Genomic DNA, 17,952 nt, shown 5'->3' with positions numbered 1-17,952 from the left:
GGGAGGTGGGTGTGGGTGTGTTGGTGGGGGGGGGTGGGGGGGAGGGTGGGGGGGGGGGGGGGCGAAGCTGTAGCGTGGGGGGGGGAGGTGGGGGGAGGAGGGGAAAGGAAGAGGGGGGAGGAGGAGGAAGAGGCAGCACCAGTGCAGAAGGGCACTGGCCTTGCAAACAAGGGGCTTTAATAAATTAACCACTAGTGACTATGGGCCCTCCTTCCATGCATGTACCTTGTAACTCTAGAACATAGTAGGGACCCTTAACAAATTCATCTTCCCCCTCCCATAATCTGATGCTGAGCCACCAAGGACTTAGCTAGGCTGGCCATTGGTTGATGTGTCTAGAATCAATCGAAGCTATATCATCAGAAGGATGCCCATTCCCCCAGAAAGCATCTTTCTCTTATGTGAAAATAACATAGGAAATGGCAGCTATCCCTAGGATGGAGCTCACTGAGCTTAAACCAAAAGAAGCTAAATGAAAGGCTTATTAAGTAAAGATCTCTTAAGTTATGGGAAAGAGTTAAGTGTGACAACGACCAACTTTTTTCTGGTGGCATTAAAGAAAGGCCACGTAAGGAACGAGCCAGGTCCCACCTTAGGAACAACTACTTGTCTGAAAGAGGCACTGACAATGAGGAGACATGTGAGGGAGACATCGGGGCCTCCTTCAATTCAATTTGGTCCAACAAGCACTTAGTAAATGCCTACCAGGTTCGAGGCACTGACCGTACAAAGACGTACCAGAAAAAAATCCTTACCCTCAAGGAGCTACCCTTCTCCTAGGATTGATTAGGGACTTGTTCTTTGCAAGTAGGAGAGGGAGGGTAATCAGGGAAGGTCTCAGGAAGAGGTGGGGCTGCCCAAGTATCCAAAAGGAGGTTAGGTGCTGGTAATCGTCAGCTCGAGTCAGGGTCCGAACTAAGTCCCTGCCTGTGTGCTCCCAGCTATTTTATGAGTTCCTTCGGAGGGAGGTGGAATGACTCCTTCCTTGGGTGGGGTGGGGGGACAGCAATCATTGGGAGATAGTTGGTGTGCCATCCTGAGGCAAAGGGTGACCTGCGTGACCTTCCTGGGCCCTTTCTAGCCTGACAATTTGAAGATTTGAAACCTTGTCAAGGTCTCCTTCCTTGGCAGGCTCCGGCATCACTTTTAATTACTCGGTGTGTTTCTGTTGACTCCACGAGACACCTGCTTCTACAGTTTGATTCCCACCCCCATGTCTTTCTGCAGCGTGATCCTCAAGCAGTTTCCAAGAAAGTAACGCCAAAGGGAAGAAACTCACTTGCAAGAGCCATCTCCACCCTCCACCCTCACAAGTAGAGAACCTTCCTTTTCTCTCCATGAACCATCTGTTCCTGAGTCCCACTGGCAGGAGAAGGAATCCCCAGGAATCTGGAATCCTTGATACCTGAAAGTGGCATGTATGGCAGCAGATGTGCCAAGAAATTGCACTTGGGCCTCCCAGAAGCCAGCTAGCCTAAGCCTTCGCCAACGAGAGCGGAAGAGGAAGCCAGAGAGGGCAAGGACTGGCCCAAGGCCACACAATAGGTTTCCCAATTTAGGGTATTGGCCATCATGCCACATTGATGGGGAAAGGTCTCCAGGAGCTTAGAAGCCAACAAGGAAGCAAAGAGCTCTGGATCTGCAGTGAGGGAAAGTGAGTTCAAATCCCAACTCTCCTACTCACTAGCAGGATCTCTAGGGAAAGGCACTTCCCTCTCTGGGCCTCAGTTTCCTCCCTTCAAGCTCTAAGCTCTTCCTTCATCTGTCTGATGCATTTTTGGTGAGTGAGCTCTCACCACCAGCACCTGTCTCTGTCTCCTACAGAGAGTCTAATTAGTAACTAAGTGAAGGCCATGAGATGAGTAAAGAAGAGAGTGAAAAACTAGGGTTCCCAGCCAACTGCTCAGCCCATTAGACCACAGGGAATGACACTCTTTTCAAAGGTATTATTATCTTATTAATATGTTGCATTGAGCACATGCATTTGGTAAATAAACTGGGGCCCATCACCAAAGCTCTGGTCCCTCCAGGACCAAGTCCTCTCTGAGGGGCTTTTCCCTATAATCTCCTTGGCTTATTTGGACCCCACCCAAGGATTCAGTCCACTTTGTGCACACCAAGGGTATGTGCTGGGAACACTAAAATATTGCTCACATTTAAAAAAGCTCTCAGCTGTCACAAGCACTTGGGCTCACAATAAAGGCATACGGGACAGGTTTTCTTTCGACCAAAAGAAAATGCAAAGAACTTGTCCCTTTTCCCATCAAATACAAAGAACTTACAGCAGGAGAGTCCATCCATGTCTCTCCCACTGCTGCATCCCTCCTCCCGTGGATCTCTGCCTTCTCTGGACCCAGCTAGACCTCCTAACTCGTGTAGTTTCCTGCATTGCTAGGGAGTCCTTCCTGGCAGAACCCACCTTCCCTGGATACTCTTATCATCGAGTCCTAATAATATCATGGAACGAGGCACTCCTTGCAGACAAGGTTACTGGGAAGTCCAATGGGCCACTCCCATGGCAGGCCCTGCCTTCCTTTGGGATGTTCCCTGTCCACATGATTCACAGAAGCAGTGAAAGGATCGTCACTCCTCCAATTTCAGACTCCTTGGGCCAGTCCTTTCTTTCTGCATCTCCATCAGGAGAAACCCTTCTCCTCCTAAATCTGTCTAGCAATAGTCCCTCTCCTCTTCCCCCGAGTGACTTCTCTGGAGCTTTGGGAATTCTTGTCTCCATTTGTTACCAGATCTTCAATTCATGCCATGGTTCCCCACCACACAGTTCTCTGGACGGAGGAAACCTCAGGCCTCTCTCCAAGGACCTGAGCCCATGTCTGTGTGGAGCCCTTCTCTAGGCTCTCTGTCCCTTCCTCCAAATCCTCCCTTTCCCACTCAGAGATGCATAAGCCAAGTATCCACTGACAAATCCAAATGGAGAAAAGAGTCACTTGTCAGGTGAGTTATAGGGAGAGAAAACCTGCCCTTTTATTCCTGACCTCTGGCCTTCAGTTTACTGGCTGATACCTGAACCAGTGCTGCCCCAGAAAAAAGGGATGACACTGTTCCCTTGGGCATGCTGTGAACTCATTCACAGGCCCCAAAGCCCTGACCTTTCAGCTGGGAGCCAGCCATTCCTGCAGCCCACTGGCAGAACAAAGTCTTTGCAGAGGGCCTGGAGGGAGAGAGATGGACGTGAAGGAGTGTCTAAGAATATGAGAGGGAGAATTCATTTCCTAGAATCTTTGGGGTTTGGAGTTTTTGTTTTTGATGAAAGCCCACTTGGGGATGGAAGACCGTAAGGAACTAGCCTGATTTCCACCAGGTATTGTCTCCTGGGGGCTTTGGGGATGAAGAGGTGAGAAAGGATGAGTGGGAGAAGGCACTGGGCTTGCAGAGAGAGAACTGTGTGCCAGCTCTGGTGGGGGGAGCGAAGGGGAATAAAAGCCCCAAAGGAGAACCAGGAAGGCCATGATATGGGAACACATCTGCTTGGAAGTCTTCCAACTGGCATTCTTGCACCTCCACAATTGTGATCAGGAAGATAGGAATACCAGAGGCCAGTTGAATCAAAGGAGGCTTGGGGCATGATTGCCTAGGTCCCTGAGGCTGGTTCCCTTTGCTGGGGCCACACATGCCTCAGGAAGGCCTGTCTGCTTTGGGGCCTGGGAGTTAGCCTGCTTCCTGTCCACCCCCATGCTGCTCTAGCCTCCCCTAGCAGACAGGAATCCGCCTTCCTGCAGGCTTTCCAAAATTGCCTCTCCCACATCAGCTTCTTGGTGAATGTCTGTCTCCTCTGTGAGCATGAGTTAGACATTCCACAGAAAAGCCAGCAGGGGAGGGTGGAGCCTCAGGCCTAGATGCTGGGGAAGCTGAGCTCTGAGGCCTGATTCCTGGTGTTTTCCATCTGGGTGAGCCACAGCCCTGTCCCAAGCCAGCAGAATGGTCCTCTCATGGGGACCACGTAGGGCACACTCACGTTTCATAAAGTTTTAAGATTTCATTTTGCACAATGGAGGGAGGGGGCAGGCTGAAGGAGGCAGTATGGCCAGCCATGGTGGCGACACAGGCAAGGCCACAGAGGCTGAGGCTCATTAAACCTGCCCAGCCAGCTGTGCCACGCTGCTGCAAGGGTCCTCAGGGGGAGGAGGGGCGAGTTTGCTGCCTCGGCTCCTGCATTCTAGTCTGTGGCAGGTGGGCACTGTGGGAAAGCCAACAGTCCTCTGACCCTGAGGGGATGTCCCCTACTTCCTGGCTTACCACAATGCAGAAAAGGGACAGGTGCCAGCTCGGGCCCTCTCGGTGCTGGCACAAGGCCTGCAGCCAGGGGAAATGGGCTCCTTTGACCATCATCAAATCCCAGGCTCCATCTAAGGCAGCTCAGCTGCTGCCTCCTACACACAAAGCCTTTCCTGCCTCCCCCACCCCCGCCATGATTCCCATGATCCCCCTCTCAAAATAACTTTGCATTTACTGTGTATTTCCTTGGCAAGATGTGAACAGGAGGCTTCACTCCTCTGGGCCTCAGTTTCCTCACCTGTAAGATGCAGGGGTTGGACTAAGTGACCTCTAAATCTGAGATCCTCAACTCCTCTGGTTGGCATTGAAAGGCCTTCACCATCTGCTCCAGCCTGTCTTTTTAGAGTGGCTGCTTATACAATATTCTCCCTGGCAATATTTTTATTTACTTTTTTACTTAATGCTTTCATTATCCAACAATGTCCCCTGAATGTGACACTTATGTCCACCTCCATATCTCTGCACAGGTGCGGCATCTCATCCAAGGGCCACTCCCTGAAATGAAGAATTGCTAGTGTACAACACTTTACCTCCACTGTCTCTTTTGATCCTCTCAAACAACCCTATGGCATAGGCCCTGTTGTTAGCCCCATTTTGCAGATCAACTGAGGCAGAGATTAAGTTATTTGTCCAGGGTCACACCACTAGTGTGACTATCAAGTGTCTGAGATGAGATTTGAACTGAGGTTTTCCTGACTCCAGACCCAGTGTTTTAGTCACTTGTGGCTCCCCCTACCGGCCTGCATTCTATAATCTATATTTTCTCTCTTACAGGCTTCCATGGCATATCTCCCTAGCAGAATGCAACATTCCAAGGGCAGGGGCTGTCTTACCTTTTGTCTCTGTATCCCCAGCACCTGGCACAGAGTAGGCACCTAAAAATGGTTGTCAAATTGAATTGAATGCTACTTGCAGAGACATTTCATCCCCCTTCCCATTGCTGTACAGCTGGGACCTGGAAAGAGTTCGAATGCTCATGGTCCAGCAGTAGCAACTTTTGCTGGTGTTTTAATGAGCAGGAACGTTACAGATTAATCTCCCAAAGTCTACTTAAACAGCAAGCCAGCCATCCCCCATCATAAGGGGGAAAGCATGCAAAGAGCGGCCTCTAAGTGGATCGTGTTTCTTTGAAAATTGTATTTTAAACCAAAGAGCCATAGCAGAGAGCTTTATGGGTTTCTAATTAGCATCACAAAGGAAACACCACAAGGCTAATAAGAGCTGGTTAATTTGGATGGGGAGTAGACTGGTGCCAGCCTCAGCCACATTAGCCACTGAGATTGATCGGCACCCGAAATCAGGAAGTGTCTGGGTGCCTCAGAGACAGAAGGCTTCCTTGCTTCGTGCCCCTGCCCAGGGGCTCACCTAAGAAGAATTACATCTCACCCTTTGCCCATGCCAGCCTATGCCCACTTTACTACCCAATTACACAATGTGACACAGGATTTGAACTCTGGTCACTCCTAACTCCAAGTCAAGGGCTCCTTCCTAGCTGGGTGATCCTGGGTAACTCACTTCACCTCTGTCTCAGTTTCCTTATCTATTCAATACAAATAATAGCACCTACTTCCCAGAATGATTCTCATTATTGCCCTTCTTTGACCAGCTCACTAACCCTTTTGGGAAGGAGTTATCCTTCTAGAAAACAGACGTGACATTTACAGGATCATAGACAGACCAAGAAACTGAGACCTCCAGAAGAAGTTTGCCCAAGATCACACAGGCAAAACACTTGGTCACTGTACTGAACTGTGCCTCCCAATGGCTTTTGGATCCCAGAATGAAAACACTGCTTGTTCTACTATCTGTAATAATAATAATAGGTCCCATGGTTCAAAAACTCATCTTCCTATTTGCATATCAGTGATAGGGCAGCTTCTGGGCCTACCTAGATTCAGTTTATCAACAGCCACAACCTGCCTTTTATAAGCTAGAGGCATGGGCCTTTTCCAAGAAGCTGATTTTTAAATTAAATTAAAGTCCAAACCAGTCTTTTGGTTCACCTCCCAGATTAGAGCAACTGACAGCCTCATTAATGATTAAAAACAGCAGGTGGGGAGGTTCTGGAACAGGTTGACCAGCCTAAAGAGCGTGGAAACAGCCTCCATCCTCATTTCCCTCTTTGCCATTTGTGAAAGAGAAGAGGGAAGCCTATTGTTCAGCCAGGCTGGCAGTGTGGCAGAGGAGAAGGGGGTGGGGAGGAGCCAGTCCCAGCTGGAGTACCCATTCTTCCTATGTCTGAGGTGGAATGGCTGAGGAGGGGTGACAGGTGCTCCAAAGGGGGCAGAGCTGATCAATGCAACAAGCCTCTGGCGACCACTGATGCTTAAATGCTAAGGCAGAACAAGCAATGGCCTGTGCCCCGAAGTGGCTTCCCTTCTCCTGGGGTAGGACAACATGGCCATAGAAAATCCTGGACATGATCATTTGAGGAGGAAGATGGCACTGCCAACTAAGGGGAAGAGAAAAGGGAACTGGCATGGGAGCCTTGGAGGAAGCTGGGAGGGGAAAAGGGAGGGTGGTCCAGGCACATGGGACAATCTGTGCAAAGGCAGGAAAGAGTGCTAAGTTCAGAGAAGAGCAAGGAAACCAGTTTGGCTTCTCCATGATGTGGAGTAATGTGTAGTAAGCCTGAAAAGCTAGAGGTAAGGGGCGGCCAGGTGGCTCAGCGAGTAAGAGCACCGGTTCCAGTGTTGGGACGACCTGGAGATCGAATCCTGGGCTCAGACACGCAGCACCACACCCAGAAATGACTGGCTGTGTAACCTTGAGCAAGTTACTTAACCCCAATTGCTTAAAAAAAAAAAAAGCTAGAGGTAGATTGTGAATGGCATTAAGAGGCAATCTGAAGAGTTTGTCTTTTATTCTGGAAGGCAATAGGGAGCCATGGAAGTTTCCTGACCAGGGGATGTGTGGACCTCAGGCAGACACATGCTTTGGGGAAATTCTTTTTGGCAGCTGTGTGAAGGATGGATTGAGTTGGTGGGAGACTGAAAGCAGGAAGCTGTTGCAACAGGCCAGGTAAGAAGCAATGAGTCCTGAACTTGGGTGGGGGATACATGAGCAAAGAGAAGGGAGGCAGATGGTATGGATAGCTAGGCTGGGGGAGAGACACCACAGATCTCTTTGAACTCTTGCCTAGAATCCTACACTCATGACTTATTATTAACTCAATAAGTCAAGTGGCTCAAGGGCAGCCCCCGAATACTCGTGCACCCTTTGAACCAAGGCAGGTTACAAATCTGCTCGGCAGCGGGACCTAGGCTATTAACTAGGAAGCGCCTAGAGCTAAACTGGCTTGGGGGTGAGCCCATTTGGGGTTCTAACATCACCCAGGGCACTGAGAGTGAGGCACCGCAAGAGACTTGCTCCTGCTAAGGGGCAGCGGGCGGCCAGGATGCCAGCAAGTACAAAGGCCTGAACATCCAGACGAATCAGCACCGGTGATTGCTTGTTCCAGATTTAACAGCTTGCATGTTTATTGTCTAAACTGTAGTGGAGGGTAATGGAGTAGAACCACTGCTTCTGTCTCCTCGGGACCCCACACAAAAGAAGCGCCTCGGGAGGCCACCTCAGGGAGCCCAACGGCGGAATAAATAAAAAAGCACTGCAAGTCCCTTGTTACCTGCAATCAGCTCTGCCCCAGATGGAAGTCATGCTTCCATCATTCTCTCATTGGGAGGGGGTGGGGTGGGGCCCACCCACCACGCAGGAGACCTCTAACCGACGCCTGCTAGAACGAAGCCAGATGTTTACTAGGAAACCTAAAGCCCCTTCTCGAGGGCTGGAGCAACGGGGCAGGAACATCCATCCAGAAGGAATCTGGGAAGCTGACAGGATACTGCATGGACCAACCTCTTGGTTCCAAAGCACAAACAAGTATTCACTTTCATAGGAATCCCAGATTTCAAGGTGGAAGAGATCTGAAAAGTTATCTGTCGAACTCGAACTCCAGCCAGTATGAATTCTGCTGCCTGGTTGGCTGCAGAGGAGTCAATCATTCCCAGGCCACCTGGGGATTTTAAGGGTCCACTCTTAAAGAGACTCCCTGTAGAGGAAGAGGCTGAACAGGGGGGCCTTAAATGGCTAACAATACCTCACTCATTCTGGTGGGGCTAGACTTGCCAACCTGACTGTTACTTTACTGTCTGGAAGCCAATTACACCCAGAGAGAAATGAAGACAGAGAGAAGAGGCAGCATGAGGGGCAATGGATTTGGAGTCCAAGGCAGGTGCTGGATTAAGACCCTGCCTCTGACACAATTCATACCGCCCAGGACCAGTCACTTCCCTGCTCTGGGACTGTTTCCTCATTCATCAAATGAGGGAATTGGGCTCTGATGGGCTCTGAGATGCCTTCCAAGCCAAGAACTATGATTCTATGCCCCTCTCTGATGCCCAAATCCAAGTTCACAGAAGAGGAGGGCAACCTCACAATTGACTCAGATAGGGTACATACAAATGGAGGCAGAAAGTTTGGAGAGGAACTCCAAGTCTTGAGAGAGATAGGGAAATACAAGCCTCCCTCTTTCTAGGGTCCAGGGAGCCTGATAGAGACCAATAGGGAACAAGAGATCTAGAATGAGATGATAGATAAGTGGGGATGAAACTCACCTTATGGGCACAGGCCTCTGCCAAGCACAGGGGCCCCAAATGATATTCCAGGGACCTGGACATTCCAAATTATGATGGCATGATATGATTGAAGCAAAACAGAATTTCTCCCAGTTCTTAATTCATAGTCATGTCCCATTTTTTTCCATCATGGCAAAGTTACTAAACATGGCTCTGGACCACTTCCATTTCCATGGAGAAAATAATACAGGCAAGAGAGAGCCAATGAGGATAAACCAAGCTATTGGTAGGGGAATGTTTGACTTTAGATGGATTTCTGGGAGAGGGGGAAGACAGCTATGTTGCCTGAGTCCCTAAGTAATGATTCCCAACCAAAAGAACTACTCCTCATTTCCTGTGCTTCATCAATTTGTCATGGCACCTCATGGATTAATGGATAGACCTTCCCCTAACAGGACAGAACTCTTCCTTCAGTGTGCCATGTTAGATCCTGGCCACCAATATCTCTTCCTATGTAAAGGGTTCCCGTCACATCCAAGTGCCCCTTTAAATGCATTTTGCTTTCCCACTCTAACAATCTCAATCTCTTAATTGGCCCCAAGCATACTGGTTCTGTTTGTGCTGTACTTTTAAACGACCTCTATCCTGCATTGGCTTCCAGGGGCTCAGTACTATGCATGCCACAAGTAGCGTGACTAGGGATTTTTCCTAAGACAATGAAATGCAGAGGGCATTGACAATGCTCCTTCAGCAATGGAAAATAATGGAGTTTAGCAACAAGTTAGAAAGAAACTTAAAGGAGGAAGCTACCCCAAGGGAACCCCTGAGATATCTATGGTGATGTGGCCTTAGTGAATTTGTGTTAAAAAGTTGACTTGATGCGTTAGATGTGTTGCACGCTGCTTGTCCAAGTCTGGACATGTTCTCTGAAACTTCCCCCCCCCCCCCCACACACACACACACACGGTGCTAGGAACAGCTGTCATAACCCGTGAAAGCCCTGGCTTGTTCCCATCTTCAGAGTGGTGGAGTCACTTGCCACCATCTTTGCTTCTTCTACAAGCGGGTTTTAAGACAGCTCCAAGTTCAGAGTGGGCTAAAAAAGCATTTCAACATATCGGGAGCCCTACAGAACAGATGGGAACATTCTGAGCTGGACACAAAGCCATCTGAAATGAGCTTCCGGACAAACGTGCTGGCGCCAAAATGGGACACAAAACAACCGCTAGGAGCTAGGCTCCCATTACTCACAGACAAGAAAACGTAAACGATGCTTTGGAAAGAGACCAGTTTGGGAAAATGGCAACTACTGAGAATGAAGCAAAGGAGAGCCCTCACCTGTCACTTTTCTTACCTGCCCAGCACTTTGTGAGATGAAAGGTAGATGGGAGGGGATGGGGGACAGTCTTTGGCTAAGCAGCAGAGACCTAACATGGATGGCTAAGGCTGCAGTTGCTTGGGTGGTATTGACAAACGCCCTCCTCCCATAACCAGTGGGACAAGCAAAGGAGCCCGGCTCACTTGTCCTATGAGGGCACTGACCAAGGAGGAGCAGTAAGTGTCAGCTAAAAGCACACTGGGAAAAGACAAGCCACAGGCTTACAGATCTCAACCTGGAAGAGATCTCGAAGGGCATGTAATCCAGATCCCTTCATTTTACAGCTGAGGAAACTAGACCCAGAAAGGCTGAGTGACTTGCCCAGTGTCACACAGCAAGTAAATAACAGAGCTGGGATTCAAACCCAGCTCCCCCAACTCCAAGGCAGGGCTCTTTCCCCTCTGTTACAATGAGGCCAACACTATTCAAAACCTAAAAGCAAATGGTGTGGAACTAAAGATGATCCAATATCATTCTCTCATTGAAAAAGACATAATAATCATTGAAAAGTGAGCAAAAAGCTCTCAACCCATTGTCTCACTTGAACCTCACAATATCAACTTGTGATATTGGCACTAGAGATATTAGTATCCCCATTTCATGCATGAGGAGACTGAGACTGAGAGAAGAGAGATGACTGGCCTAGGTTCACATAATGTACATGTTTCAGAAGTGGGATTTGAGTCCCCTGCTGGAATTTCCTTTGGCTTTTGAACCCTGAATTGTCAAGCTCAAGCTCTTCTCATGGTGTGAATTGTTTTAGTATATTTTTTAAAAAAACAATTCATAATCTGATAGGATGGGAGATTTTGAGTTGGAAGGAACCTTTCAATGTTGGCTCACTGAGGGCCTTTATTCTCCATAAGAGGCCATAGGAGGAAACCGAGGCCCAGAGACATCACAAAACTTGCTCAAATCCCCGAGGACACTGAGCTGGAGCTAGTATTCAAATCCAGCACAGACTGCCAGGGAAACCAAGTTCACTTTCAGTGTTAATAAAGGTGCTGTCTGGTGGCTTATTGAGAGTAATTGTCTGCATACTTTTGGGCATGTGGAGTCATAGATTAGGGGGCCTCAGATAACTAGGGCTCTATGCTTAAGGCAAAATGAAAGGATGCCCAGCCAAAGGCGGGAAAATCATTGATTCGGTTGTACGGCCATTGGACACATACATTTTTATGGTAAAGTAATTTAACTTTGTCAGCTGCTATGTTTGTCAGTGAATTAAGGCGCTACCAAAAAAAGCCCAACATTCTGTACAAGCAGAACTGGGGGTGGAGAGGGGCATAACTACATGAATTGCAAAATAGTATATCTAGCCACAAAGATGCTAATTCAGGTCCTAGGGGAGCTAATCAACCTCTTTGTTGAAGTCAAGATAAAACTTTTTGACAGGGAATGTTCATCTGATAAAATGGGATTTTCAATGACTGCCTAACATCTGGCTGGGGGCTGGCACTCTGGCTTGGCAGGGTGGGAACATGGTCTAGATGGAACAGTCCTCCCATTTCACCAGGAGACTAAGTGAAAGGAGCTAGGGCACAGGTAGGGAAGGGAGCTAGCAGGAGGGACATTCGGGCACCTTCTCAGTGTTTTGTTAAAAGGTGGGAGGAAAGGCAACTGCAAACGTGGGGGGGAGGTGAATATCGAGAGTATAAATGTCTTAATGCAGACACATGCAGGGGAGTCTGGGATATGGCAGCAAGCTGCCTACCACGCAGGCCTCCCAGGGCTGCTCGGACCAGCAGCTGCAGTCAGTGAGGATCAAATCCCCTGGCCCCATGTTTTAACCCAACAAACATGTTTGCTGAATGAAGTTTGGCTGATAAAACCAGCACATAAAGTAGGTGAGTAAAAACGCTGAGCAAACAGCACTCAGCCCATGGCCCCCAGTTGCACTCAGGCATTCTGGGTAGGTCTGCTTGCTAACAGTAGCTAAATGTTCCTGAGCATGTCTGTCTGGGCCATCCATTTGGTGTCAATTAACAGGGGAGGGAAAACAATCCAATGTTGTAATGAACTCCATATTAGAGCAATTAGAGTCATCTTTTCAGCTGATGAATTTATAATCAATAATTAAGATCATAGGTAAGAGAGACTGGGTGGGATTCCTGTTTTGATACAGACAAAATCACCAGGCACGAGACTGGAATTGACAAACTTGGGCTACGTTCCCTATGTGACAGCAGAGACTCCATTTAAATATGCCTAATGGGAAATCCCAAGTCATGTCAAATAGCACCTCAGCTAGAAGAGATGTCAGTGACCAACGAGGCCAACTCCCATCCCCCCCAAAGGAGTTCCCCAGATCTCCAACTCTCCTGCCAAGTGAGCTCCAGGGAGGGGCAGCACCATGGCCCCTTGTGGCCAGAACTCACTGAGGAGAAGGTCTTGCTGATATGCAGCCTAACTGGGCCCCTTCCAGCTTCTAGTGCAGGTCCTGATTCTGCCCTTTGGAGCCAACCACGAGCCCAGACTTTTTCAGGTGATCCATCTTCAAATCCCAAGTCTTTAAAGTTTCTAAGTCTTCTCTTCTCCAGACTAAACATTCCAAGTTCCTTTAGTGGATTCCAGACACAGCCCCTGAGGTCCACAGATTAAAGCCAAACTCAGTCAAGGGAATAAAGCCATCTGAGCAGATTCAGGGGTGAGGAGACAGTCAATAAAGGAAAAAGTCTGGGTGCTTCCTCACTGAGACCTCTCTTTGTCCAGGATGCATCTGTGGGGCTCTAGCAAGTGGTGATATTCAGAGAGAACTAAAACTGGGGCAGAACAAGGCTGGCTAGGAGTCTTGGGGACTACACCCAAGGTCAGAATTAAACTCCTTTGGGGCAAACTAGGCAAAGCAATAAACTCAGAGGGGATAATTTATTTGTTCACGAGGCACTCTGAGGGTCTTAAGGAGAGGACGTTCAAAAAAGGCAATATTCTAGTGGGAAGAACAGCACAAAGTATTCTCTTTCACCTTCTTTTCTAGATAGCCATGATAATAAAGAGCTCACTAAGTGGCTACAATACTGAAGACAAACAGAGACATGTTACTTCATTGCATCAAAAAGAGCAACTTAGATTCCTTTATCTGGAAATAAGTGAAACTGGACTCAGCCAATTCATTGACCCAGGGGTCTGTCCTAAGGCCAGCTGGGAGTGAGGCCAAGATTATTATTAGCAAGCCAGGAAGCTGCTCACTTCCGAGCTTCTCCCTCCTGGTTACCCAGGCCCAGCCCATCAAGATGTTTTGTTGATTTACCAACAGGAAGACAGAGAGGCTCCATGATGCCTCTGTGCCATCTGCCCTTGGAAGGCCAACTTTGGCTTCCAAACAGTTTCTTTATTCTGGGGCTGAATTGATCATTCTGGGCACCCACTTCCTTGAACTCTCACAAAGTGCTTTCCAATCACCAGATTTTTCAGAGAGCTGGCTGCAAATGAGAAGCTGGGATGGGATTTCTTCCCATGGTGTTTGCAACCTAAAGTGCTTTGGCTTCTCATGTGGACAGAGTATGTCAACCATTAGCCTTGGGGATCTTGTCCAACCTTTTTGTTAGGATATGAAACCATAAAGAAGCCTGAGGAAAGCCTTTGTTCCTGACGGGAAGCACAGAGTGCAGGGGCTTCCCAGGAAGGTGGGAACAAAGTCACATACATTGGTCTCCAGCTCAGACACTCAGTTCTTCAGAATTCTGGCTCATTTTAACATCTCATTCCTGCTCAAGGAAAAAATAAACGGATGTACCAAATGATCTTTCCCCCAGGATGTCCCATCAGTTCACTGTCCAAGTATGTGCAGAGGCCAGAGACTGACCTGCAATGAAAGAAGTAAGGGCTAAGACCGACCTGTTTCATCTGCCCCCACCCCGTGCCTATGTGGCCAAAGCGGGGAGAGGAGAAGAGGCAGGTCCAGAAGGGCTTCTTGTAATCGTGTTGGCACCGTGGTAGGCCTGGAAAGCCCACTATCAGCCCAGGGTCTCCTCTCCACCCCATCCCCTGACATAGCCAAGCAGTTATGGGCTCCTTTGGGGTCCAAGGGGCTGGGTTGGGACACTTTATTTAACTTGCATACAGGTTGAAGGCTCTGAACCTAGGAATCAGAATAAGCACAATAAGGGAAGGGACTATTTCTTTTCTGTCTTGGTATCTCTAGTGCCTAACACAGTGCTTTGAACATAGTGAGCACTTACATTTTATTTCTTAAATTTAATTGAATTAGACCTTATGGGGGCTCTCACCGGCACATTCAGGGACTCTACGGGGGGCCTTGGCATACAGACCTGCTCTCCCAGGCATCCTCTAGATCCTCAGGCTGAGCCTGAGTCCAGACACGATTTGTGTGAGATGGCCACAGGCCAGGGGAGGGCGGAGTCATGAGGTTTGTTACTGATGTTCTGAGGGGGCCACTTAATTGCTCCACTTGTAGTGAGTGGGCAAGGGAGTCTGTGGGACAAGTTCAGAATAGTATTGGAATTCACAAGTCTGATGCATCAAACACATGCCACAGAGAGTCTTCCAAAGGAGCCTGGTGTCTGAAATAGATGTCAGGCTCAAGGGATCTGGGCCATGCTATGAGCCACCTTTGGGTGGGAAGTCCCAGCTTCCCAACCCTGGGCCTCTACTGCAATAGTGCAAAAATAAAGGGAGGTGCCATTGCATTAGGATGGCATCTATGGGGACAGATCACTTCAAATAAATCTCTTTAGAGGCAGCTAGGTGGCACCACAGCAGCTAGAGGACTGGACCTAGAATCAGGATGTCCTGAGTTCAAATACAACCTCAGATACTTACTAGCTGTGTGACCCTGGGCAAATCACTTAACCTCTAATTGCCTCAGTTTCTTCTACTATAAAATGGGGATAATAACAGCATCTACCTCCCAGGGTTGTTGTGAGAATCAAATGAGATCTATTTGTAAAGTATTTAGCACAGTGTCTGTCATACAGTAGGTGCTTAATAAATGGTTATCCTTTTCCTTCACCTCCCCCCTTATGAACTGAGCTACATTGGTGGACCAGGTACAACCTGTCAGATCCACCCTCTCAGAAACACCTTCTTCAGTGTCTGTGACAGGATTGTTCTTTAGGGCCAGAAAAAGCAGTGTTTGTGCCCAGGGCAAGGACAAAACATGCCCAGGGCAAACAGTGGGAGTCATGACCTTAAATGTTTGAAGACAAATTCAACTCAGGGAGTGGGGAGGCAGGGCCCTGGGACACAAGGTCTTAATGGGAGAGGGATGAGGTCAGGGAGCCTGGATAGGGAGAACAGGACTGGGAGGGCCTAGGAAGAGTTCAGCCAAGAATGGCTGGGAGTGGGGAGTGGATGGAGAATACCATCTGCCCCTTCCTTAACGTAGTTTATTCTTGCTAGGCACAAGTGTTCTCTGAATGTCAGTGCCATGCTGAGATGCTCTGATCAGCCACCCTAATTTTGGTTCTGTTCTCCCAGTTGGGCAATAAGTGTGCACCAATAGAGAATAGGTCCGTTCCTGGCCTCATTCCGCTACAGAATACATTTTACCAAAAAACCAAACAAACCCTTTTTTGATATCAATGAAAATCATTTTTCTAAGACATACAGCTAGTAAATGATAGAGATCCACCTGAACTCTATGACACACTCTGAGAATGGAATTGGCCCTACTCCAGCTCTAAAGTTAGAGAAATGTTTCATTTTTCCCCTCTTTAGCCATGGTAAGGTTCAGTGGAAAGTACCTTCTCAATCCAATTTAATTCAACCAACAACCAATTAAGGCAGTTGGCAGAACCTAATGGGAGGTGGCCTCTCAATATTACCGATTTCTAGATTTTTTCCAAGGTCGGTGACTGGGGTGGAGGGTGAGGGAAGAAGCTCTTTTTTTGTTTTGTTTGGGGGAGACCATGCAAGAGAATCTCTGATAACTAATTTTCCCCTGCCTTGGAAAGAAAACCTTTTGCTATAGAGATGAACACCCTTTATTTTCTCCCCTTGGTTTCATTTATGAAATCAAAACAAAAGATTTAAATGATGTTTGCAGGGAAACAAAAACAGCTGAAGCCCAGCCCATAATAATCATATTCTGTCCCATACTCCTCTAGTCCTTCAGCAGCCCAGCTTATCTCAAGAGATCTCTGGGCTTCCTGAGGCTCTGCTGAAGCCCAACCTCTGAATCAAGAAGGAAAGGCTATTTTCCAAGTATATTTACATCAGTAAGAAGTTTAAAAAGTGACATTTGCACCCCCCAGTTCATCTGAGCTCAGAGGCGTGGCCTGGCTTGTCTTGTGGCCCTTCACAGAGTTCATAAACAATCCTTGCTGAAGGACTGTGGCTTGTCATCTTCCCCTGTTAAGATTATCAACCTCCATCAGCGTCCATGGAGGTCATGGGTTTTGATGGACGGTTTGTATGGAACCATTCCAACTTTCATTCTGTGTTTATCCCCTGTGCTCTCTGTTCCCTATCTGTATTTGTGAGAAGGTTCAAAGCATGTTTCTCCCCATGTGAAATCTCATGAGTTCTGTATGGGGAAAGAGCCCCTGCCTTTAGCTTCGTTCACTCCAGACTCTACTCAGCTCAACAAATCAACTAAATTTACATAGCAAGCCTTGAATCCAAAGGTGAAGAGGGCCGTCACCCTGCGACAAAAGAGGCACTCTCTTTGTGACTTGGTGCCTCACATGATTATAAAACGGGAGGCATGCAGTTGATGAGCACAGCTTTTTAAAGAGTAGAACCATCTACATTCCTTGTGCCTACCACCCACCCATAAAGAGACAGAGTCTGGTTCCTCATGAATGTCCCACAAACCATTTCGATGCCTCCCTAGTGAGCCCAGGGAGACCACACCAATCCCTGTACTGCCCCTTCTACCCCACGCTGGCCGGGCCACTCCCCAGAGCACAGAGGCCATCTCAGGATGTGGGGTTTGGGGCCCCTCAGAACTTACCATGGTCAGGCAACTGAGCGCCCATGGAGGCACTGGAATGCAGGACATCATTGACAGCCGTGTCGCAGTACAGACCCCGCTGGATGTCATGCTCACTATCTGTCTGGTCGCTCTCCTCATGTCCACTGTCCTTCAGGCTATTTCCCTCCAAGTCCTTGAATGTGGAGCTGCTGGGTTGGAGAAAGAACAGTCACTGACTGTCATGGCAGGACTGAGCAGCCAGGTGTCCTGGAGCTAAGGATGACGTCATAGCCCTGAAGCCAGGCCAGCCCTTGGATGGGCTGGATGTGTGCTGGGGAATCTCTTTAATAGCTCCAACTGCAAATTGCATCAGCTGCCCTGCCATAGCAAGCTTGCCCTTTCATTCATTCATCTTCAAATACTCTCCTATAGGCAACTAGAATTCCCTATGAATTGGAAACAATTGCCACAAAGAGGGAGAATTACAGCAGGATTTGTTTCATTCTCATACAAACAAAGGATTGCTGCTGGTCTTACAGAAAAAAAGGAAAGGGGATAGAAATCAAAACCAAGGGAAAGGAGGTGAAGGGACTTCAGGTCAGCTTTGTAACTGAAAGAAAAAAAGAAAGGAAGAAGGGTGGAGGAGGTACCAGAGACAGAGAGGGCCCCACTGGAACTTTGGCTAGAGGTCCAGGGCCTCCCATCATGCCTGGCACATTTATTTGGGTCAAGACCTGTGATTTCATTGCAACGGGGAACTCCCTGGCATGGATACCCACTCCACTGGAGCAGATGAGCAACACCTCTATAACTTTTAAGCTTAGAGAGTG

At 48.2% G+C, this 17,952-nt stretch overlaps 1 protein-coding gene across 4 annotated transcripts in view; it reads right to left on the bottom strand.

Moving 5' to 3' along the window:
* PCDH19 (protocadherin 19) overlaps positions 1-17,952 on the bottom strand; it is a 111,017-nt gene that overhangs the window by 23,775 nt on the left and 69,290 nt on the right. For 2 of the 4 annotated variants that reach the window (XM_069065277.1, XM_069065279.1), the window contains one exon: positions 17,162-17,331. In XM_069065277.1, coding sequence (XP_068921378.1) covers positions 17,162-17,331 — 170 coding nt within the window. The remainder of the gene's footprint in view (positions 1-17,161; positions 17,332-17,952) is intronic. The other 2 variants (XM_069065278.1, XM_069065280.1) reach the window with 1 other exon arrangement.

This window comes from Petaurus breviceps, unplaced genomic scaffold, assembly GCF_028583685.1.
Source record: "Petaurus breviceps papuanus isolate PSGF00001 unplaced genomic scaffold, PetGlider_PUasm1.0 90681, whole genome shotgun sequence".
In the NCBI taxonomy this organism is placed as follows: domain Eukaryota; kingdom Metazoa; phylum Chordata; class Mammalia; order Diprotodontia; family Petauridae; genus Petaurus; species Petaurus breviceps.
This window is presented reverse-complemented; position numbering and strand designations above follow the sequence as displayed.